Source organism: Passer domesticus, chromosome 5, assembly GCF_036417665.1.
Source record: "Passer domesticus isolate bPasDom1 chromosome 5, bPasDom1.hap1, whole genome shotgun sequence".
Classification (NCBI taxonomy): domain Eukaryota; kingdom Metazoa; phylum Chordata; class Aves; order Passeriformes; family Passeridae; genus Passer; species Passer domesticus.
Window position 1 is genome coordinate 53121943 of NC_087478.1, and position 25655 is coordinate 53147597.

Genomic DNA, 25655 nt, shown 5'->3' on the forward strand with positions numbered 1-25655 from the left:
GTTATTATAAATGAAAGATATTTAGGAAAATATCCCAGTAGTTGAAGTTGAAACTCTTGTTAAATGAGATGAATAAAATCATGCAAATTATCTTGTGAAAACTGGAGATTAGGGAAGTGATGACATCCAATAACCTCACATTTGTTCAAGTACAAAAAGGCAGAAAAGCAAGTTGCAATAGGTACTAAAAAAATAGGAAGTAGAAGACTAAGTAGCCTCCTTTCCTAAAAGAAAGTCCAAAAGAAAGGCTGATTCATATGAAATAGGTTACTCTTTATTTGTATTTGTTTCTTATAGAAAAAGTACTATCTGTATAACTGAATGAATTGCTTCTTATATAGAGTGTCACGTGGTGCCCTGAGATGTTTATAAAATGAAATTTCCTTCCTCACAGGTGAGTTCTGATTGAGTTTCATTAGCTTTAAATTAGCCTCAGGTAGCCATGGAGTTTTGATTTTCCAGGTTAGGACCATTGCTGACTTTCTAAAATATGCTAAGTAAAGAGAATGAATTAAAGAAAGGTGAGGAGAAGCAGAGTGTCCATGCGTTGTCTTATGCATGAATTCTTGGATGTGACAGGCAAAGCACTGCATTGCTTCTGTTGAAAATGCCTTCCCTGAGCAAGGTGTGCTGTGGCTTCTGCAGGCTCAGAGACATTTAGAACTTTTTTACACTAAGCACATGACAGGAAACATCAACAGAATCATGCAATCAGGCACTTAATCCTTTCAAAGCTGTTCTGGAGTTTTGTATTGTCCCAAAACAGAGAGGAGAATGCAATTACAGTGCCTCTGACTACCCAGCATTGTGTTGTTTGCTTATCCATTTGGCAGTTGTCAGCCTTAATTTCTGTCTCAGTCACATTACATGTCTACTTATTATGCTTCTATTGTTCTTTCTCCTACAGTCAGTAAACAAAGGCTTTTTTCAGTTTGTAATCCATCACCACAAGCTATGCACTTTCAGCTGTATTCTGACAATTTCTTGGAATGGAAGCATAAGGTTTGTGAATCTGTGAGGCTTAGAGAGTGGTTTGTCCTAGTTTTACTTCTTTTCAAGATAAGGTTTGGCCTTTTGCTATTTAAAATTGCATTTAATACACAAATACTGAGTATTAATTATTATTATTATTAATAATAATAATAATTTCTCAGGGCTTTTGAATCTGCTAGAATTTGAGAATTTGAATATCTCCTTCCTCCACAATATCAGCTTCTCCCTGCTACTCTCCTGAAGAGTATTTTTTCCTAAGAGACGAAAAAACTAGGGAAAAACATAGTTTTACCTCTAAGTAAAATTCACAATTTCTGTTCTCCATGGAGTTGCAATATTTTGACAGAGGACTTTTTTTTCTCCTATAAGGAATCATAATTAAAATTCCACAGTGCCTTGAAAGATAAATATATCTGTAATTTAGGTAAGTTTGACTCTAAACTGTTGTACCATTGAAGGACACAGCAAATATTTGTTAAGTAATGTTTTCAAACAAGAACTTTAATGAAAAGGCCTTGATTAAATGGCTGTGGTGGCACATTTCTTCATTCTGTTTTCAGGGGAAAAGGGTCAGGTTCTAAACTCCATTCAAAAACACACTTTTAATCACTCTTTTCTGGACATTCCTGATTTTATGCCTATTATAGGGGAGAAAGAAGTGCTTTTACCTTGGACAAAGTCTCCTTTCTTTGTTTTCTGCATGCAGAACCAGCTGGCCTTTCTAAAGGACATTTTCTTTCCTACCTCAAACTCAGATGCAGTGCAATTTATCTGAGCTTCTGTAGTTGTTATTTTTCCCCCTCTTAAAATTTTAATTAAAAAAGGTTTTCAATCCCTTGGCACATTGCTCCAAGGGGATTTGTCTTCTGCCAGGATCTTTTTTTGGCTTCCATATTGCTCCATTTGGTGCATTCTCTGTGTATCTGGATTTAGCACTGATATTTTCCTTCTTGAGATTGCCTGGATGGAATATGTGCTGTCAGGCACAACCCTGATGGAAATCTCCAAGATCTCTGGATGCACAGCAGCCTCAGTGCTGCTGCTGAGCAGTAATTCCACCCAGGTGTCCCAGATGGTTGTAATAAATGCTTAAATCTTGCCCTGAGAAAATTTTCAAGTGAAGAAAGAATAGCAAATCCAGAAAAGTTTGGACATAGGCAGCTCTACCTGGAGTGAAATCTTGGGGTGTTCAGCAATGTTCCTGATCGTCTTGTAATGACTGGGGCTTTCTCTATACTCCAGCAGTCTTTCTGAAAGAAGTCTGCAGTTTTGAGATGGAGACTTTGCATGGTGGGAACTATTATCTCAGAATCAAAGGAAATATCTGTGTTCTGGACTTAGCATGTTCTAGAAATTGCTTCTCACTTTCTAAGGGTAGTCACAGTTCCACCTGCAGAATAATGGTAGATTTTCTTCTGGTTGCAAAAGCCCTGAATGAATAAATTGTGTTCCTGGGGGCTGTTGCTGTGGGTCAGAGAGGGAATGTGCACCTGGACAGGGAAAGAAACTAGCCTTGGCAGTAAAGATGTTCTGACATGAAACCAAACTGCTTGTCCTTCTCCCCAACAGCAGAAACACCAGAATTTCACCACTAAACTGTGCAAATAAGTTTATTTTGAATGCATTAGTAATACGTGTGACTTGGTTGACCATTTGCACAGGGGAAACCTACCCAAGAGGCAGCTATAAATGAGTTTCGTTTTGCATAGACACTATTGCATCTAATCGGCTTGTCCACCAAAGGGCTGGTGGAATGAAATGGAGACATGAAGTGACAGCTGGCCTAGAGTGGGATGTAGAAATTTAAAAACTGAAGAGTTCTGCACAGATTTCCCGGTTAGGTGACTCATTGTCCACAGCGCCTTTTCCTCGCTTTTTTAGCTTTGTTCCTGAACGTCTCCAGAGTTCTTTCCAGCGTGTGTCACGCACCACACACTTTATTCACATTCCACGTACCCACTCTTGTTTTCACAGAGTCACAACTGAAGGGTTTTTTTCCTCCTCTTTCTCTCCCCTTCCCCAAACCCTAGTCTATTTATAAATTGCTCAGCTTGGCACGGGAGCTCTGTGACCAACATGCAAGCAAAGGGTTTAATAATCAGTTATTCTGTTTGATGTTGGATTTACAACCAGACAGACCAAAGTGCATTGCAGATGTCTGGTTTAAGTGTTATATGGGCGAAGCAGAGGGAACTGAGCCAATGTTTCTGCTGTGGCCTTCTCAACACTTCTAATTCTGGGACGAATACGCTTTCTATAGGTGGTTGTTGTTGCTGCTGCTGTTGGGTTTTTTTTAATGCTGTTTCTAATAATCTGCTGGAAGAGCAGCTCTTGTTCAGCTTGTTCAGGAGTTATGGGTAATTTGACCAAATCTTTTCTTAAAGGCGTGATTCTTGTTCATGAGAACTCAGTACTTGGTAGGTGGCTGTTTAACCAGCCTTTATAACGTCTTCTAAAATGAAAGGCACAAAATTTCACCTTATGATGTATCAACACACAGAACAAAAGCCTTGGGTGATGCTCCTGATAGGAGCAGTACACATTCTTTATTAAAGCCATTTGCCCTTTAGTTTGGGAATAATCCCTGCCTCCATGGAATATGTGTATCTAAAGGGACATTTCCCTAATGAAGAAATAAAGCTCACACAATGCCAGGGGCACACTTTTTTGGTGACATTCTGCAGTATCCATGAGGACACTTTGGAAAGGATTAGTCCATATATCCTTTGCCTGGATATATGTGAGGCAAAGGTGAATTAGCTACTGAGGTAGGGCAAGACTGGTCTCAATTCTCCTCTTTTGCCATGCCAGCATAAATACTGGATAATTTCTGCAGGGTAATAAAATCAGACTAGTTTTATACCAATGTAAATGAGAGAACATGCCAAGTTTTTGGTGTAAATATATAAAAACTTGTAAAAAATACTTTTTCTTGACTTACATCTTCCTCTACCCTTGAAGCACACATTTTTTCCCCCTCTGTTCATTTACTACTGGATCCAGCAGCAGCTGCAGTAAATGTTGCTACAGGGGGTCACAGGTGTTTGCAGAGCCTTGACTGCTATTCAGAGGAACCAGAGAAGAGTTCTTGAATGTGTCAAAGAAAGGACATATCTGTGTCCTGTCTTCTTCTGACTTGATTAGCTCACATCTAAATTGTTCATTATGTTTCCAAGCTCTGTCATTGCTTCTGCTTAGATTATTTCACTTTCTGGCACATTGGTGGACTGAGCTTGGACACAGCATCTTAATTTTTGTTTTCCAAATCTTATTTTTGTTTTCCAAAACAGTTAAGTCACAAAACAGAGAGCAGTTTTCTTCTTGGCAACTGCATTTTTTCCATACTGCCATACATTGTTGAGCTCTTTCCATTTTCTTTTGGTGTGGATACAAATAACAACCCTTCGCTTTATAGGTTACAGGTCACATTTATCACTGCAAGGCTTAAAAATTTGAAGGGAAGCTTCTTGAGCCATAAACTTCAACTTCCCTGACCCTGATCAGCTACTCTTTAGTGATGCTGACATTTGAACTCTTTCTGTGCTAATCTGTGGCCCTTTGTCAAAAGAACAGAGTTTTGAACAGCTTAGATTGTGGACAATATTTTTGTGCCTGCTCTGGTCTATGTGAAACACTTTACTAGCTGTGCCCATTGCCCATCTCTACAAACAAGAAAGCAGAAAGAAGATATAATCAGAACAATCTTCCTCTGGTCCTCCTTTTCCTGCTTTAGTGTCAAATTTAAGGTTGTCACTTCCCAGTCAGGAGGAAACTTGAGAGCAAATGGATTTTCCCTCTATCCTGCGCTGTTCCAACAGCTTGGCTGCTGTTTATTGACTCGCACAAGAGGCTTGAATAACAGATTTAGGCCTTCTGGTTAGTTCTATATTTCAATCAAGTATTCCTTCTTTCACTTCATATTAAAAACATGTATTAAAATGTGTATTAAACAAACTATACTAACAACATAATATATTAACAAACAGGTATATTAAAAATACATATTTATTTTCAAATGTGAAAATAGAGAAAAGCTTCTTATAATTAACACCAAAATTACCTGGCATGTGCCAGGTCAGAGGGCAGTCCCACAGTGTATGGCTTGTATTTGCAATACAAATATTTATATTTATCATTCATAAAATATGCTATACCATATAATGCCATATTTCCTTGTATTCTCTGCAAATCTGTTATCCCAAGGTGCTTCAAATCTTAACTCATTGCCATTCAAGCCATGCTGTGATGATTTCACTTGTTCTGTTTGGTAATTCATACAGTTTGTAGCTTAGGGTACCTTGCAGTGTCAGGTGTAGGGGCTGTACTCTTTTTCTTGAAGATTCCTGACATTTTTTAGCTTCTGGATGGCATCCCCTCATACTGAAGATAACGTTGTCTGTGTATCTCCTCAAAATGCTTTTGTTTTTCTTTCCCTTTTAGGATTGCATGCATCCTTTCTAAAGCATAAACAAGTATGGTTAGACATGAGAAAGCAGAGGCACTCAAGGATGACAAAACTGAAATTGGCAGGATTGCACTGCCAGTTCTCCATGGGAGAACCTGAAAGTATGGAGTTAGCTGCAGCTGTGATGGTCTGAGAACAACAGCAGGATTGGTAGTAATAAAAATCCCTCACTGTTGCTTCCCTTATCGACTTCATCTGAGCTGGAAGTGACTGTGGAGGCTTGTCTTGCTGTCTCTTGGTTCTCTGCCATGGTTGCACTCCTGCCCTGTCTCTCTGTGGCATGTGTGGCCCTTAGACCCAACTTCTGGAGTAGGAAATTTCAGTTCGGGCCTCCAAAAATCTCATTTAAGCATTTTCAGTAGGAATTATGTAAATCTGGAGTGCTGAACTTGGATAAAACTTTCCTAAGGTAAATGGGATCAGAATAAATCTCAAACTGGGATCGTGCTCAACCTTTATGAGGAGGTTGTGTTTCTTTTATTAGACATGATATAATGAATTTATTTTAATTTTTGCTGCTATCAAAGTGTAAATGTCTCACTGACTCACACTCCATGTTATGCCCTGAGTGCTCTCTTTGTAGCTGCTTTCTGTACAACACTGCCCATCTTCTTCTCTGGCTTGTGAAATGTTTTTAACCTTGTTGGTTTTTATCTAAATTTTGGTGAGTTCTTGAGTTATATGAAGCTCTTTAGGTTTTGCAATATTTGTAATCACTCATAACTGTACTTTGGAATGATCAGTGAGGTTCATCCATGCTTAGTTTACTTATTGCAGTGTGATTCATGAAGATGCTGGGCTGAGTTCTACCACTTATTTATCAACATTTGCAGTGGGCTGTTCCTCAGAACAAACACTGTTTTTTCTAACCAGCTGTCCAGGGGCTGTTAACCTGACAAAATTATTCTTTCTGAAAAGCCACTGCTAAGTGTGCAAGTAAACTTTCCTCCTTTAGCAGCAGCTCCAGATTAGTCATCTTTTAAGATGCTAGAGGATGTTGTTAGTATGGTCCCATGGATGACATGCTATGACTCTCACTAACTGAATCCAGGAGTACTACAGAGGTAAAAATTAATGTGCTCCTCTGAGGGACTAAGTATTTTCCAATGTTTTCTCCTATTTCACTGACTTCTTTTAAGAGATGCAAAGACCACTGTTTTCTCTGAACAGATGTATTGCAATGATACCTGCTTAATTTCAGCTCAGGAGAATGATCCAGGACCATCCTTAACTTCAGAACAGAGAAGCCCTCACTGCCAAGTGCCTAAATCATCCCCTTCATTTGTTCCTATTGTCTTCAAGATCCTCAGGGTTTCATTAATGTCTTTCACAATTCCTATTTTAACTTTCTGGGTCTGTTTAGTAGCTGCAAAACACATTTAAAATTATATCTTTGACATGTGCTTTTTCTTCTTTCCCCCCCCCCCCCCCCCACTTTTTCAGGAAGTATTTTGGAGAAAAGATAGGACTTTATTTTGCATGGCTGGGTTTATACACAGAATTCCTCATTCCATCTTCAGTAGTTGGGATTATTGTATTTCTATATGGATGTATAACCATTGAAAGTGACATTCCTAGGTAAGCTTATCTGTCATCCATGGTTTGTTATTTGAAAATTATAAGACTGTGCTTTTTTTTTATTAATCTGTAATGAGAATAACTGGTTTTAGTTGTCTGAAGAGCAGTGATGTATAATTACCAACCCTGCAGGCATTACAAACACAGAGGCATTGAAGAGGTATTTGAAGGGCACACATTTATTTGACTGGTCAGTGTCTCACTTCCTGAAAGAGAAATGTGTAGTGAGTCCACTGTGTTGAGTTTGTTTTCTAAGGTATTAATTTGCTTTTTATGAGTGCATATAACTCACTGCTCAATCAGAAAGTCATTATGTAAAACTCACTAAAATTAATGCAAACACTGTCCACACTCTTGGAACACTTGATTCCCATTAAAATCAGACCATTTGTACAAGTAAGAAGAACAATAGTTACAAGACTTAACAAATGCCAGCAGATCAAGGGATGGGATTCTGCCCCTCTGCCCCTCTCTGCTGAGCCTTCCCTGCAGGGCTGCATCCAGCCCTGAGCCCAACACAGGAAGGACGGGGAGCTGCTGGAGCCAGGTCAGAGCAGGGACACCAAGGGGATCAGAGGGATGGAGCAGCTCTGCTGGGAGGAAAGGCTGAGGGAATTGGGAGTGTTCAGCCTGGAGAAGAGAAGGCTTTGGGGTGACCTCGTTGTGGCCTTGCAGTGCCTGAAGGGAATCCACAGGAAAGATGGAGAGAGACTCTTGACAAGGCCTGGAGTGACAGGACAAGGGGGGAATGGTTTCACACTGATAGAGAGCAGGTTTAGATGGGATATTGGGAAGAAGTTCTTTCCTGTGAGGCTGGAGAGGCCCTGACACAGGTTGCCCAGCAGCTGTGGCTGCCCCATCCCTGGAAGTGTTCCAGGCCAGGTTGGATGGGGCTCTGAGCAGCCTGGGATAGTGGAAGGTGTCCCTGCCAGGGGGTTGAAACAGGATGATCTTTAAGGTCCCTTCCAAGTCAACACATTCTGTGATTCTGTATTTGGTCTTCACAGTATTCCCTTTCTAGACACAAAATAATGTTGTGTTTTTTGTATCCTGAGGAGAATATACTTCACAAAGATTGCCAAAGTGATACTGTAATGTTAATGTCTGCTTCCCAGTGAAAAAAATAATTTCTGTGTGTTTTCTGTGTTTGACTTCTGCTGGAGACAAGATACTGCAGTACTTGTATGTTGATCAAACTCATGACAGGCCCTGAACTGTAAGCTTTTAAAATCACTGCAATAGGACAAGGTTACTGATAGGTAAATGATTAACAGCACCACATCTGAAGCAGGGTCTATTTTCTTAGCTTGATCTGAATAAATCTTGGCACTTGTCGGGGTGAAAGCTTGTGCTAACATTCAAACTCCAATGAGATTTATGGCTGAGATGTATCTGCAGCACCCTCTGCTGCCTTATGAAATAGAGAATTACTGTAACAACATGAGAGCTGGAAACAGCTGCATGCTTTTCAAATCATGTAATATAAACATATTCATAATAGACCTTGAATAGTCCTTTTTAATTTGAAGTTGTAAGGAAAAACCTATTTCAGGATGGTCCATATAGGAACAATCATGATCACCATATGCCAGCTATCATTGAAACAGTGTGGCAACTCAGCTCATGATCCTGGCAAGGACATTTGAGCTTTGCACTAAGTTCACCTAAGTGAGACTGTATGAAAGGATTTCTCATCCAAATCTCATGGAAAATACTGAAAGCATTCTCAGCCCTAACAAGAAGCCTGTTAAAGTGATACTGATGCTGTTTTTTAAAAAGAGTTTTAGAAACTGAATACATACATAGCAAATAAGATTGAGAATCAAAATAACAATGTTACAGCAAGGATCTTAAAATATGTAAAAAAATATTTTCTTTCATATTTTTGTGCCACCATATAAAAAAAGTGTATTTTGACAACAGTTGAATTTCCTTTGAGACTACTGATCTGTAGCAAATCATGTAACTTGACTGCAGAGAGGCAAACTCCACTTTTTGTGTTTGAATTTTGTTTTTTTAGTGTGGTTAACCTCAGTTTTCAGTGATGTTGTCTTCCTTAACTCACTAATACAGTGCAGTGATCAGTCTGGTTGAGTGTTGCATCATTTTCCTATTGGTAAGGTGCTTACCAGGGTTTAAAAAATTACTGTCTGTGGCAATGAGCCTTGAGGAAACACACAGCTCATGCTCTCTGCAAGGGCAGGCCACAGATATTGCAGACAGCTTGTAATAGCTGTGATGTGCTGCTCGATATCAGTAATGCACATTCACAGTTTCTGAGCTGGCATGCTCAGAGGAACCTGTGCCCTTGTCTGTCACAGCAAAGAGATGTGTGACCAACGCAATGCATTCACCATGTGCCCGCTGTGTGACAAGTTCTGTGATTACTGGAACCTCAGCTCTGCCTGTGCCACCGCTCGAGCGAGTCACTTGTTTGACAACCCTGCCACAGTTTTCTTCTCCATCTTTATGGCTCTCTGGGGTGAGTATTGCTTTGCAAGCTAACCGTGTCATTTGATGTTTGGACTCTTCACAGCATAACAAAGTGCTGTTTGATTGAATGGGTTTGAACGGGATCCCTGTGGCTTTTGGAAGCTGGAAATCCTCAGAAGGCAAGGGAGAGCTGTCTGTATTGAGATTGGGGAAAGAAATATCATTGCCAACAACAAGCTCTGGAATAAATGGGGTAGTGTAGCTCAAGGAAGAAAATAATTTTCTTTCTTCCTCTACTGCTGTGTTTGGAATCACAGAGTTATCAAGTCTGGAAAGGATCTAAAAGATCAACTTCAGCCTTTGACTGATCTCCAGCTTATCAACTAAACCAGAGCATTGAGTGCCATGTTCAGTTGTTTATTAAACATTTCCAGGCATGACTGCCCAGGGAGGAGGTGACTCCAATGCCAATAGGAAGAAATTCTTGAAGTCCAACCTGAACCTCTCCTGGCACATCTTGAGGCCATTTTCTCCACAGAGGAAATTGTGCCATTAATGGCACTTCTAAACTTTGCCACATATTTGCTAATTTTTCTTCATTTTCCATCAACATGTCACACCCATTTAATACCTTCTGCATTTGGGGCCAGAATGTATTTGAGGATTGGTATGGTGCAGACAGCTGAAAGGGTCTAATTTAAGCACAGTCCCACTTCCTTATGGGACAATTCAGTCACATAATTTTATCAAAACTTGATGGGATTCCAAGAGAAATGGGACTATTATAATTTAAATTATATTATAGTTTACAATATCCTATTTAAACAAGCTTGCTTTTCTTTAATGGCAAATATCCCTGTCTCCATGAGGATATCAAAACACTTCATAAACATGAATGAATGCATTGTAGTATTACTCCTATTTTTCTGGCCTCACCTCTGCCCTGAAAAGTATGTGTACTGTGTTTGCATGAATTTTTGCTGGTGTTATGCTCTCCTCTACTCTACATCTTGTTTATTGTAAAAGCTAAATGTGTTATTGCTACTGTAAAATGATTTTTTTTATTTCCCTATTCATTGTTCCCAAAATGAGATTATAATTCTTAATATTAAACTGAGCAAATATGTTATTCTGTTATAGCCATCCCTCAGCAACCAGTGTGTTGTTCTTTGCAGGCCTATTAAGATTTTACAGATTGTTTTAGAAAGGACTGATTGGTGGCTTGGCATTGGGTGAGGACAGCAGAAGGTTTTTAAGGAACTTGCAGACAGAACAGATCATGGAAGCATTTATTTACCAGTTCCTGGAAGCCCTAGAGCAAATGTTAGAGAGAATTATGACTGAAACATAGAAAAAAGAGGATTAATTTATAGACTCTCAAAATAATTCATTTTACTACTTCAGATTACAGTGTAGACTGGCAAATTAAGTGTCACCTGCTGCTGTGAAGCTTAAGATAAATAAAATATAATTTTCCTGACAAAGAAACTCTACTGTAAACTGGCATCCATGCAAATGACAATTAGCATTGAACCTCATCCAGAAAATTTGTATTTTAGTATCAGCAATGTAATGTGCAAAAGAAAATGTTGATATATCCTTGCACTAAGACAAATTAGTAGAATCTGTTATGGAACAGAACAGGACAAAAAGTTCCATATGCACTGCTTTTAAAAAAGGCATGTAAGAATAACAAAATTCTTTCAGAGCTGTAGCCCTCCTCCAAAAAATGTTTCCCACAGATTAGAAAAGTCTGTTCTTGGGACCATGATAACTGAGCTTGTCAGTTCAAGAAAATGCAGCCGGCACACACAAAGAGCAGCAAAGCAAAATAATGGAGTCTTTACTAACTGTGCCCAGCTTTCCTGTTAAGTATTATGTTACACCAAATTTTGCTGCCCTACTATTAGAGGCTGTGCTGGTGATATCTAGAGCTCAATCTGTTGAATGGCAGAGCTCACTCAAACACTTATTCCAGCTGTGGTGATCTGGGCCAGCTTAATTTCATGGGGGTGTTGGGCACAGGAATTCTTTAATGTTTCTTGTCTTCTCCCATTTTTTTAGAAAGCAGAAGGCTTCCTATGGTTAATATCTCCAAAGGAATCATGCTTTTAGTAGCTGATCCTGATTCCTTGTGAAGTATCTTTGTGATTCTAGCAGTCCTGCTGCAAGTGTCCATATTCACAGTAATGCCTGGCTGACTGGGCTTGATGTCACTGGTGTTCTGGTGTTAAATTTCAGTGTCAGATGCCTTTATTAGAAATTTTACAGAATCACAGAATGATTTGGGTTGGAAGGGACCTTAAAGTGCATTCAGTTCCAACTGTCCTGCCATGGGCAGGGGCACCTTCCACTAGCCCAGGTTGCTCAGAGCCCCATCCAGCCTTGGACACTTCCAGGAATGGGGCAGCCACAACTTCTCTGAGAAACCTGTGCCAGGGCCTCACCATCCTCACGGAGAAGAATTTCTTTTAGATATCCAATTCAAACCTGCTTTCTGTCAGTTCAGTTTTTCTGCTCGTGTAAGTCAGCTCAGATGTGCTGATTTCAGAGCAGCTGCTGCATCAAGCCAAGTACGTTCTTATAGAGCTAAATGTGGAACTGAGCTTTTCTATAACAGGAAAGAATGGAATGAGTAATAGCACCCTATAAAATAACAAAATGTTTTTGTATTTAGGATATCTAAAAACCTTTGAGTTTTAAAACTATGCTAAACATAGCTTTTATGTGTTCTCTCTTCTATAAGGGAGGAACACAGATAGCAACTTCATTGCTTAATGTCCAGATTTGCTTTCAGTGTGCCGCCAGTCCTGTCTTTAATGATATTTATTTCTTATATAATGGGATGATACCTGTGAAGAAAATATTTGCTGCTAAATGTTGGGATAGATTATGACTTGTAAGGGCTGGGTTATTTTCACAGAGTTCTCACTTTTCTCAGTGTTATCTGACAGTTTAGATGCGGTCAAGGGAAGTTGATCTGATTCTCCACTGTTGTCTGTCTTGTGGGATTATCTACAAGATGTTCTAAGTGATATAAACACTACAGTGATCTAACAGTGTTTTTACAATTCCCTTTTCACCCACTGAAAAAGTGAGGTGAAGCATAAGAAAATGGTAAAGAGTGCCCTCAGTTTATAGGTACAGCCTTTATTAGTAGAGTTTTGGTGTTTTTAGCTGGCATGTACTTGTTTAGTAATTGATAATGATATTGTTATCTGAAAATACCTCTCCACAACCCAAGATATATAAGTGCTATTTCTAATAAATCTGTAAGCCCATAAATTAGGGGCAACTAGGAAAAGGGCTGTACTGAGAAAACAGCAATTATGAGAGGACAGCCAGGAGAAAAGTATGTACATATGGGACAACAGTAAAATATCTGTTCCTCCTTATTAGTAAAAAAATGAGAGGCAGGAGGCTGAACCAGAGACCAGCCCTTTAGGGTAAAATCCCCATGTCTATGAAGGTAAAAAGGAATTAAATACACCACTGCAAGATATTTCAAAATGTCTTTTTTATACATCTTGCTGGGGATCCTAGTTATTTCAGTAGCAGGCTAAACCTACCTCAGAGTGCTTCATGGTGAATTAGGAGAGATGATGTCTTCCATGGATACCTGCAGTTATGGGCTCAGTTCCATGCCCTGACAAGAACTTAACAGTGGCTCTGGACAACCCATGTTCTGTCTTTCTGTATTTTATTTTTAAAAGACAGTAATTATTGTCCCTCTGCTTTGCTTGAATTATTTCTTTAAAATTGGGCCTGAGGCTGTTTCTTAGTTCTTAATTTTAAAGGGTCTAGCATAACGGGATTCAAAACCAGTTGAAGCTTACAAGTAACACAAATGTTACCACAAGGCTTTGGATTTATAATTTTTAAAATTGTTAAATTTCTTTAAAGCTACCATGTTCCTTGAACAATGGAAGCGCTTGCAGATGAGATTGAGTTACTTCTGGGATCTAACTGGACTGGAAGAAGAAGAGGTAAGTCTCCTCTCCCTGGGCTAATTTACCATGTTAATTATTCTATAGATTCATATTATATAAACATTGATGTATAGATTTCTCATGAGTATTCTCCAGTCCAATGCAGTTTGTGGCTGCGTATATAAAGGACTATAATTGATACAGTTTTGAGTATCAATGTTCACTTAGAAAATCTTCACCTATATCTTACTGTTCAGCACACTGGAGTTAAAAATGAATGTTGAAAAGGATTATAAGGTAAGACCAGATCATGTTTTGCTGAGAATGCCCACACTGAATAAATACTTTGTCATGTTACTTCATTATGTGTAACAAGAATTTTTTGTGATGATGACAGCCACAGGTCACAACAATTTTTGCATCAAGGTCTGGGTGACATCTATGATGCATTAGGTATGTCATCCTGATCTCAAGGTGCTCACCAACTGTTCAAAACAATGAATGGTGTCGGGTTTCTTCAGAAAGAGCTTTCCAATGAGCCATGGGGTCTCCAGACATAACCTGAACTGACTGTAAATTAGATGTACTTGTTTATTGGTATTTAAAATGTCCCTAATTTTGTTTCTAATTTCCTCTTTTGATTTGCTCTAATGACTCTCTCTCATCCAAGGTTTCATTGCTAACCCTGACTAAAGAGTGTGCAATTACTAAAATCATAAATAATTATCATTCTAAGAATAGGTAGACTTTGGACTTTCTCCTGCCATTAGATGCTGAGATATCTCTAGAACAGGGTCATATTCTGTAATTCAGAATTGTCTTGGTTTGCTGGGAGAATTTGAATCCATTTTTTCTCTTTGTGTTCGAGCATAGTTCCTTAAGCAACAGGCCACCTACAAGTTTTCAGCACTGCTAGGTGAGCTCAGCTCAAACAGGAGATAAATAACAGGAGCAAATACTATAGGGGAAAAGCAAGCTGACATCATGGACTTCATGATATAGGATGGTAGTGATGTTATTCTTCTATTTCCTATTTCCCAGATAAAAATATTTGGATAAAATAAAAAGATAACCCCGAGAAAAGACAGCACACTCTAGTATTTCTCTCCTTCCATCATTATCTCATAATGCAGAAATATTCCTTCACTGCTGACTTGGCAACAACCTCCTCTCTTTTGTCTGTTTCTCAGCTTTTTCATGACTGTGTCCCCTGTTATGATGTGGATGATGCTCACAGTACAACCCCATACTCCCAGTCTATGAGTTGTCACACAAACCCAGTGCACTAGCACATCACAAATTACAGCTTGTCCCACATGGGAAGTCAAATTGCTCCCTGCCAGAGATGTAACAACTGCAGGGCAAACTGAGAGGCTGGAGAGCAAACTCTGGGCTCTGTGGCATATTTTATGAACCACCATATTTTTCTGATTTTCTGAAGGCTTCCCATGTCTCCCACCATCAGACAATAGGAGGACACCTGATGGATGAAGGGGAGTGGGAATGTGTCCCTACTTGGGGAGGTAATAAAAATTCCTCCTGATCCCACTCACCTACCCAGGTGCCACTTCAGAATAGGTGTGAGGCTCTGGATGAGGAGGGTCAGCCAGATGACGTAGAAGAAAATGATCTGCCCAATTACCCTTCATCTGTCAGAAGGATCACTACCTCTAACATCAAAAAGAAAAGAGGTGTAGTCATTGTGGGTGATTCCCTTCTGAGGGGAACAGAGTGCCCCATATGTTGACTGGACCCATCACAGGGAGATTTGCTGCCTCCCTGGGGCCTGGGTTTGGGATATTATGAAGAGATTCCTTGGGCTGATTTGTCCCTCTGATTGTTACCCACTGCTTTACTGATTGTTACTCCAGGCTGACAGTGATGACATTAAAAAGAGGAGTGTCAGGACAATTAAAAGGGCCTTTAGGGCACTGGGTCAAGCAGTTGATAGGGCAAGAGCACAGGTGGTGTTCTGCTCAGTCCCTTTGATGGCAGAGACAAACGACGGAAGGACTAGGAGTGCCCACATTACCAACAAGTGGCTCAAGGGTTGGTATTATGAGTAGAATTTTGGGTTCTCTGATCATGGGGCAACTTTTAAGGCACCTGGCCTGCTGGAACCGGATGGACTTCATCTATCTGTTAAGGGCAGAAGGATTTCAGCTCATGAACTGGCAGAACTCACTGAGAGGGCTTTAAACTAGGTCTAAAGGGGGAAGGGAATGCATCTGAGCTCTCTGGAAGCAGGCCCAAGGGTGATAAGCCCGAGTTAGGGGTGAAATCAATAGCCCAGCTGAAATGCATGCATACCAATGCACACAGCATGGGTAACAAACAAGAAGAGCTGGAGACCAGGGTGCAGCAGCAGAGCTATGATGTAGTTGCCATCACAGAAATGGTGGGATGGCTCTCACAGGTGGAGCACTGCACTGGATGGCTACAAGCTCTTCAGAAGAGACAGGAAAGGAAGAAGAGGTGGAGGGGCAGCCCTTTATATTAGGGAGGCTCTTGATGCCATGAATATTGAAAATAATGGTGATGAAGTTGAACGCCTATGAGTAAGAATTAAGGGGAAGGCCAACGAGGCTGACATCCTACTGGGAGTCTGTTATCATCCACCAAAGCAAAAAGAAGAAGTAGACTACTTATTCTCTAAGCAGCTGGAAAATGTTTCAGGATCACCAGCCCTTGCTCTTGCAGGTGACTTTAATCTGCCAGACATCTGCTGGGAACTTAATACAGCAGAAAAGAGGCTGTCCAGGAAGTTCTTAGAGTATGTGGAGGACAATTTTTGTTGCAGCTGGTGGGTGAGCCCATCAGGGGAGGGACTATGTTAGACCTGCTATTTTCAAATAGAGATGGGCTGGTGGGAGATGTGGTGTTTGGAGGCTGCTTGGGGCACAGTGATCATGAAATTATAGAGTTCTTGGTATTTGGTGAAATGAGGACGAACGCCAATAAGATTCTTACACTGGACTTCCAGAGGGCAAATTTTGGCCTATTTAGGAGACTTATTTGGAGTTCCTTGGGAAGCAGTTCTTAAAAACAAAGGAGCCCAGGAAGGGTGGGCAAGCTTCAAAAGAGAGATTTGAGAGCACAGGATCAGACTGTCTCTGTGTGTTAAAAGATGAGTTGACCAGGTAAACATCCAGCCTGGATGGACAACTAGGTTTCGAAGGAACTTAGGAATAAAAAGAGGATGTATCATCTTTGGAAGGAGGGTGGGTCAGACGTCTCAGGAAGTATTTAAGGGGGTTGCTAGGGCATGTAGAAAAGAAATAGAGAGGCCAAAGCTCATTTAGGACTTAATTTGGCAACTTTTGTAAAGGATAATAAAAAATGTTTTTACAAATATATTAATAGTAAAAGGAAGGGTAAGACCAACCTTTGTTCTCTATTGGATGTGGGAGGGAAATCAGTAAGTGCAGATGAGGAGAAGACAAAGGTGCTTTATCCCTTCTTTGTCTCAGTCTTTAGTGGGAAGATGGCTTGTTCTCAGGACACCTATCCTCCTGGGTTGGCAGATGATGTCACGGAGCAGAATGGTCCCCCTGTTATCCAGGAGGAGGCAGTCAGAGAACTGCTGAGATACTTGGATGTTTATAAATCCATGGGACCAGATGGGATCCACTCCAGGGTGATGAGGGATCTGGCAGATGAGCTTGCAAAGCCGCTCTCCATCATTTACCAACAGTTCTGGCTCACTGGGGAGGTTCCAGATGACTGAAAGCTGGCCAAAGTGATGCCCATTCACAAAAAGTGTGGGAAGGAGGATCCTGGTAATTATAGGCCAGTTAGCCTGACTTCAGTACCCGGTAAGGTTATGGAACAGTTTATATAGAGTGTCAGCATGCAGCACTTACAGGATGGCCAGGGTATCAGACCCAGTCAGCATGGGTTTAGGAGGGGTAGGTCGTGTTTGATCAACCTGGTTCCTTTTATGACCAGGTGACCCGCCTGGTGGATGCAGGAAAGGCTGTGGATGTTATGTACCTTGTCTTCAGCAAGGCCTTTGACACTGTCTCCCACAGCAGTCTCCTGGAAAAGATGTCAGCCCACGGCTTGGACAGGAGCACTCTTTGCTGGGTTAGGAACTGGCTGGATGGCCGGCCCAGAGAGTGCTGGTGAGCAGTGCTGCATCCAGCTGGTGGCCAGTCACCAGTGGTGTCCCTCAGGGCTCTGTGCTGGGGCCAGTTCGTTCAATATTTTTATTGATGACATGTATGAGGGGATTGAGTCTTTCATTAGTAAATTTGGGCATGATCCTAAGCTGGGAGCATGATCTGTTGGAAGGTAGAAGGGCTCTGCAGAGAGACCTGGAATGGTTGGATGGATGGGCAGAGTCTAACAAGATGAAGTTTAGTAAGTCCAAGTGCCAATCCTGCGTTTTGGCCACAATAACCCCATGCAATGTTATAGGATGGGGATAGTGTGGCTGGACAGTGCCCAGGCAGAAAGGGACCTGGGGGTGCTGGTGACAACCGGCTGAACACGAGCCAGCAGTGTGCTCTGGTGGCCAAGAAGGCCAACAGGATCCTGGCCTGTATCAGGAGTAGTGTGTGGCCAGCAGGAGCAGGGAGGTCGTTCTTCCCCTGTACTTGGCACTGGTGAGGCCACACCTTGAGTGCTGTGTCCAGTTCTGGCCCCTCGGTTTGGGAAGGATGTTGAGATGCTTGAGTGCACCCAGTGGAGGAACGAGGCCGGAGAGGGGCTGGGAACACAAGCCCTATGAGGAATGACTGAGCGAGCTGGGGGTGTTCAGCCTGGAGAAAAGGAGACTCAGAGGTGACCTTATCACTCTCCAGAACTTCCTGAAAGGCGGGTGTAGTCAGGTGGGGTTGGTCTCTTTCTCCAGGCAGCAACTGACAGAACCAGAGGACACAGTCTTACGCTACACCAGGGGAAATATAGGTTGGATATTAGGAAAAAGTTTTGTACTGGAAGGGTGATAAAGTACTGAAATGGTCTGCCTCGGGAGGTGGTGCAGTCACCATCCCTGGATGTGTTTAGAAAAACACTGGATGTGACACTTCGTGCCATGGTCTAGGTGTCAGGGCATGGGTTGGACTTGATGATCTTGAAGATCTCTTCCAACCTAGTGATTCTGTGATTTTGTGATTCAAGTTCATCACTCACAGTACAAAATCCTCATGTTTAGCTTAATATTTGCAAAATGCTGTGAAAGAATCTATAGGTTTGTGAGGTCCTGTGATGAAGAGGCCTGAAGTGGTAAAAGTCTGTGGACAGGAGGAACTGTGGGATCAGCAAGAATCCTTTGTTTATGACAAGTGAAGGAGTGCCAGACAAATCTCAGCACAAGCTGAAGAATTAGGAACTTAGAATCATAAAATAAGACTGGAATGGACCTTGAGGGGCCATCCCTTGTGCCTTGTAGGATCAACTCTACTTAAATCATTATGAAGAGATATTTGTCTAATTTGTTCTTAAATAAATCCAGCAGTGGAGATTTCAATTCCTCCCTAGGTAATCTACTCTAATACTTCTCTAGCTGTGCTGCTAACAAGCTTTTCCTAGCGGTTTTCAAATCTCCTTGCTACATGGTAATTTTTTTTCTCTCTCTCTTTTTTTTTTTTCCTATTTTGTCTTTCAAGGATCAAGACAGGGATTACATCTGTCCTCTTTTCAGCACAATTCAACATAATATATTTCTGTCACCCTTGTTTGTTCAAGATGAACAAGCATCTGCTCTTTCAGTCTTAGTTCCTGAATATTTTCAGAGACTCATAGAAACACGTGGAATGCTTTGGGTTGGAAGGGACTTAACTATCATCTTGTTCCAGCCTCCTGTCATGGGGAGGGACACCTTCCACTATCCCAGGTTACTCAAAGCCCCATCCAGCCTGGCTGTGGACACTTCCAGGGATGGGGCAGCCACAGCTTCTCTGAGAAACCTGTGCCAGGGCCTCAGCACCCTCACAGGCAACAATTTCTTCCCAATATCTAATCTAAACCTGTTCTCTGTCAGTGTGAAGCCATTCCCCCCTGTCCTGTCACTCCAGGCCCTTGTCAAGAGAATCTCCATCTTTCTTGTAAACTCTCTTCAGTTACTGGAATGATTTTCTATGTATCTCTTTTTTCTTGTTCCTTTCTGGCCATTTTCTGGTACATCCATGTCTTTTAAAAAGAATAAGAGACATGTCTCTTGACATGACATGCAGAAAATGACAGAGCCTGAGCACACAGTCTCAAGCTGCATCAAAGGAAATATAGGTTGAATATTAGAAAAAGTTTTTAATGGAAAGAGCAATACAGTTCTGGAATGGCCTGCTCACGAAGGTGGTGGAGTCACCATCCCTGGATATGTTTAAAAAAAGACTGGATGTGGCACTCGGTGCCATGGTTTAGCTGATGTGTTAGGGCATGAGTTGGACTCAATGATCTTGAAGGTCTCTTCCAACCTAGCAATTCTGTGAATTCTGTGAAAATCGTGTACTGTGTCATCTTCTGACACTTGTTGGTACTTCAACAAAACCCCAGAAGTTAGATCAGGTTTTGTTCACCTTTTATCCATAAGATTTGTAAAGATTAGGATAAATTTGTCTGTAGAAAGTTACTGCCATCAGGTTTCAGTGATGGTGAAGTCTTTAGAAGTGTTGAAAGTTATGTTGGAAAAGGGAGAATTGTGTCTGATCAGGTTAGGCTAGAAAGAACCAGAAGTGGGATCACTTAAAAGAGCCAGAAAGAGACAAGGAAGAAGCTCAGGAGGTTTAAGAGTTTAAAGACTAGATGGAGATAAGCTATTTATTGTCAATTTCTTTAGGAAGGGAAGTTACAGAACCAAAGCAGGGAGAAAAACAACCATAAATTTGAAGAGCTGAGAATTACTTTGTGACAGTTATATTGAAATAAATGCCTTTGGTGTAATTTTTGTGGACATTGACTATAAACCTTTCAGTAAATTGCTTTCTTTGAACACACTCGGCCAAATCTCTTGCTTCAAAAGGGTCACACAAGATATTAATTTAGTTCTATTTATTTGCAAATATCTTGGCAATGGCAGTCTGGGAGATCAGACTCCCTAAGGCTTCTGTGCCTCTATGCAGCTAGCAGCTGTACAGACTTAGAGAATTTGTGTTTGGACACCTGAAATCCACAAAAAGAATGGCAAGCATTGGATACTAAGAGGAAAACAGCTAATTGTGTGAAAAGCAATAGAGCATCTGACAAACAAATGGGAGAGGGAAAGAAAAGAAACAAACTCAGACCAGAACCATGAGAGCAGACAAAGCCGTGTGAACACTGTGCATAAACACACACAGAACCACAGAATCACTGAGATTGAGAAGAACCTCCAAGGTCATCGAGCCCAGCCTTTGAGCAATCTTCTCTTTGTCACCTAGACCAGAGCACTGAGGCCTTGTCCAGTCATTCCTTGGACACCTGCCAGAATGGTGACTCCACACCTCCCTGAGCAGTCCATTCCAGTGCTTTAACAACCCTTCCAGTGAAGAAATTCTTCCTGAAATTTCTCCACTCATCTGCCTTGCCACAGATGTGTGACTCTGTAACCCAGCGAAGGAGGTTGTGCATATCATTCTAGTTCAGAGTGTGTAATAAGGAATATGGCCATCAGTAAACCAGGAATAGAGATGGGAGAATCCATACCCTCTTCTGCTTGGTGAAGAAGTACAGATGGACTGCAATTAATGATGTGGTGGTAGAAACTCTTGCCTTCCCATGAATCTTCAGAAATTGTATTTCCAGGATGTTTCTGCTTTCATTTTATTGGGTGGAAGAGATTTTCCCATATTTTGCCAATGATCCTGTGCAAACTGAAATAGAAATGCAATTACACAAGATGAAATTTTTTAGAATTTGGGCAAGAACTTGGAAGTCAAATGGATAGAGAGTCTGCATTAACTGAAATGCCAAGGAGTCTCCACTCATTGGTCTTGGTATTGTTCAAATAGTCAAGCGGTTATAGAGTTTTGTTATAATAGGGGGGAACTTGGATGTCTGTGTTCCTTAGGAACATTTAATTTCAACTTATAATCTTGTGCTCTGTAAAATGTTTGTCAAACATTTTAGTTTATTTGAAAACTAATTCCCCAAGTCTGGTTCTTCCTTTTGCTATTTGATGAGTTTTTAAAAAAATCCATAATTATTGAACTCTTAAGGGAAGTCTTTGAGGTCCCTGTGGATTACTGCTGAGTTAAGACAAATTAATAAAGAAGGTAGATTGAATAAAAGAGAATGAAACAAAATTAAAAAGCAACCTGGCTTGGCGACATTAAATATGTTTATAGTTACATTCCATTCTCACCTAACTTGGTATTGATTTAACTTTATTTTCTCTACCATGGTTTCAAAATTCATTTTGATTTCATCAATTTGATGGCTTCACTTTGTCTTCCACCTTGCAAATGATAGGAGCAGACTCCTTTTTCTGAAGTTTTAATAGTATCTACTAAGCCACAAAGCATAAGATATTTTTGCTTGCTAAAATCCTTAAAGAGGAAGCTCTCATAAAATAACTGCGTAGCCCTCTTCTCCAGTATTGGTAAAAGGGGAATTTGTAGCTGCAATATTTCGTCTTGTTTCAAACCTCTCCTTTCTGCATCCTCAAGTTTCTTGTGTCAATGAGATCTTTAGTTTAGATTGTTTTCTTCAGATACATTATCTCATATTTTTCCCATAACTGTTCTAATTTTCCTGTTGGGTCCATGTTTCCAAATATTTTTAAAATTCTTTATATGCTTTTTTATTAACCTTTTTTGAGTTTCATTACTCTTTCCAGTGAATCTTCCCTGACCTTCATTAAATTCTTACTAACACTAATTAGTTAATGATCCTTGGTTAGCCCTGTACTTCTAAACAAATCCTTTCAATGTTATATTTAAGTCCTGTGTTTAGGAGGATGAGAGTTTCATTAAGATAGTTGGGGAAGGAATGCTGAAGAATGAATGTTATCCCTCAGCTCTTTGGGGAAACTGTTTAGTACCAATTATTGCTCCACTAAAAGATTACACATGAAAGCACACTTTAAACATGTTTAAAGTTGCAAACTGTAAGAACAAAGTCAGATGAAAATTTCTTTGCTTTCCAAGAAGTTGGTAAAGGTGTGTGATTACATTTTTTCACTCCCAGACTGTTCATCCAGTGATGTGCCAGAATATCCTGGGCCTTCAGTACATTTTCCTCTTTTATTTTATTTCTACCAGACATATCAACATGCTCTCATTTACTTTCATTGATTCCTTTTCCATTGTAATGACCTACTTCATCCTTTCTAGAACTGCATTTTCTTCAAGGCTCAAAATGGTTCAATTTTTTAATTGATAGTCTTGATTCCTTGGGGTGTTGGGATGGGGCGACTCAAAAGCTGGGTCACTTGGGGTGGCACAAGTTCTTCCCTCCCCTGTGTTCAGAGAGGTTAAATCTGTCTTTATCCAGAACTGCCCCACTAGGAACAGGGACCACCTCGAGGTCTTTCTTTGTTTTTCTCCTCCTTTCTAGTGACTCAGGAAATCCAGGTAGGTAAGCAGGGTTTGCCAAGGATGTGCCCCTTGGAGAACACACAAGATAGGGAATCAGGTGCTGTTTACAGGGGCCTGGAGTGACAGGACAAGGGGCAATGGCTTCACAATGACAGAGAGCAGGTTTAGATTGGATATTGGGAAGAAATTGTTCCCTGTGAGGGTGGAGAGGCCCTGGCACAGGTTTCCCAGAGAAGCTGTGGCTGTCCCATCCCTGGAAAGTCGGGTTGGATAGGGCAGGCTAGTCTAATGGAAAGTGTCCCTGCCCATGGCAAGGGGTTGCAATGGGATGATCTTAAAGGTTGCTTCCAACCCAGACCATTCTGTGATTCTACAATTTACACAATTCCACCCATCAGTATAGGAGTATTTAAATGGGTTGGATTTGAATTGTGTAACAAACAACCATAAATGAGGCTATATTCTGCTACAGTTACCCACAAAGTCTGTTATCTGCTGTTGAAATGACAGCATTTGGTTGTTTGGTCCTAGCTTAAGGGAGCTTCAAAATATGAGGCCAAATTTCAAAATTTAGTTTTACAGGTATTTGCCCTATGCATTACCACTGTTCTTGTTCAGTGAAAGCAAACAAAGGCATAAAATCTCTCTGTCTGTCTGGCAAATACAATCCCATAATAGAACCTTCTAGTTTCCCTTGATTAATTCTGTTTTATGTTGCTCTAGAATACCTTTAATAACTGAGTTCCTATATACTTTCTCAGTAGCTTTTAACACCCCTAAGCTTGTGTTCATGCTGCATGACTTATTCAAGCTTTTGCTTTAATTTTTCATTTATCAGTTATTTTGAAAGTAATCTGGACTAAAAAGATTGTGATCATCTACCAGTGACTCCATCCTGTCACATAAAACTATTTTTCCTTGACAAGCATCCTATTAATAGAGCAGTCTAAACAGATCCTTGGTATTAATGACAAACCCTTCCCTAGACTTCTCACCCCTGCATCCTATGTCACCATCATAAGAAACAGAGGGTTTAAGTCCTTGATTTCTAATAATTAACCCTTTTGCAGCAGAGTACAGCTGGGTTCTCTGTTCTGCTCGTTCCACATTTCCATCTTGCTTTGGGGCAGCAGCTGTGTCATTCAAATTTTTATTTGTGGAAACCTTCCTTCCCATCAATGTGAACTGCTTAGCTGCTCTGCTTGTGTTCAGGATGTTATCATAAGGGTATTCAGGAATTTGCACTGGGTCTTTGCCTTTACTTAAAGCGTATTCCTTATTTTTTTTTTATAACTCCTTTGGTCTGTCAAATCTGGGATAGGTGCTACAGTTCTAATTTTTTTTTTAACACATTCTATGTGTTTGTCATGCATGTTTGTAAAATTTCATTATCACATTCTTTCTAAAACAAAGGGAAATTAAGGAGGGATGGGTTCACATTATTTATTGTTATCAAACTGGATGATTATCTACAGGGGCTTAATTTGATGGATAGTGGATACACATGTGTATGTTTGAGGCAAATCCTGGAAACCACTCTCAAAGAAAATTCCCACTGTCAACATGAGTTTTGCCTGAATAGAAATTTCATGTTTTGGCTCTTTGTTTTCAGAATTATAGTGGGAATTATAGTTTTCTACTCAGAGCACTCATTTGGTCTCACAGTACCTTGGCTCATAAGGTTTTCAATAAGTGTCTGGCAGCTGTACTGGCAAACTTCCAGCATCCTGGGATTCAGATCTATCCCTACATGGACATTTGGCCTTTCTGAAGACATCACAACTATTTCTAGCTTGTTGTCCTAAGTGTAGAACTCTTTCCGTTTTCAGACAAAGAATTGATTCCGAACCACACTCTTTTTACAGCTGAGTGGGATTGTCCCTTCACATCCATGGATGCATGGGTCAAACATCCCTATGTCCAGACTGTAAAGAAATATTTGGTGCAAAATACTCATAAAAGGAATAGATACAAAATGCATTCCAGGGAGCTCTGTGGTCTGTTCAGTTGAGGGTAAGATGACTTGGCAAATTCAACAAAGACAGATCAACTACTACTCCATTCCAGGTGTAGATGTATGAAAGGCAGTTAAAAGGATACTGCAATTCCCTTACTAGGGAAGTTAAACATAACTTGGCCAAATTTGAACATAATATGCACTCAGAGCAAAACTGTCAGGGCAAAAATTAGTTTAGCGTACAATGTTTTGCTTGGCATTTATTTTCTTTATTTCACCTAGTTTTCATTCAAATCAGTTTTCAAATGTTGCTCTGACCTCTGGAGACTGCCCCTCATGTCTTAGAATACTTTGCTTAGCAGAAAGTAAGAGAAAAAAAGGAAGAAAACAAATTCAGGTCTGCAGTAGCATAGTTTATCTAGATCTCCTCAGTTTCTTACAGCCTCATTTGTCTCCTTTTCCTGCTTTGATCAAGCTGTCTCCTCTCATGTAGCCATCCATGCCAGATATCTTCATCCTTTCTTCATTTAAGTCTAAAGATGTTTGTCACATCCAGCCTCTGAATCTTTATATAAGGAAGAATGGTAGCAAATAATGCAAATCAACACAAGCCAGTGAAAATGTGAGAAGCATCAGGATACAGGTGTTGACTGCAGCAACTTTAAATGGTTATTGTTGTACCTTTCTCTGTCCTTTTCTCATCCTGCTTACCACCATTTTTGCTGCTGATCAGCTTAATTAATGTTAGAGTTTACCTGTGCCTCACTGTTTCTTGGAGTTCCACATGTTGTCCAGAAGAGGGACAGCAAGATGATCAGGGGGATGGAGAACCTCTCTTACAA

At 40.5% G+C, this 25655-nt stretch overlaps 1 protein-coding gene across 5 annotated transcripts in view; it reads left to right on the forward strand.

Annotated features, from left to right (window-relative positions):
* ANO2 (anoctamin 2) overlaps positions 1-25655 on the forward strand; it is a 149625-nt gene that overhangs the window by 48489 nt on the left and 75481 nt on the right. For 4 of the 5 annotated variants that reach the window (XM_064420517.1, XM_064420516.1, XM_064420520.1 and 1 more), the window contains 3 exons: positions 6902-7036; positions 9358-9518; positions 13373-13455. In XM_064420517.1, the coding sequence (XP_064276587.1) occupies positions 6902-7036; positions 9358-9518; positions 13373-13455 (379 nt within the window). The remainder of the gene's footprint in view (positions 1-6901; positions 7037-9357; positions 9519-13372; positions 13456-25655) is intronic. The other variant, XM_064420518.1, reaches the window with a different exon arrangement.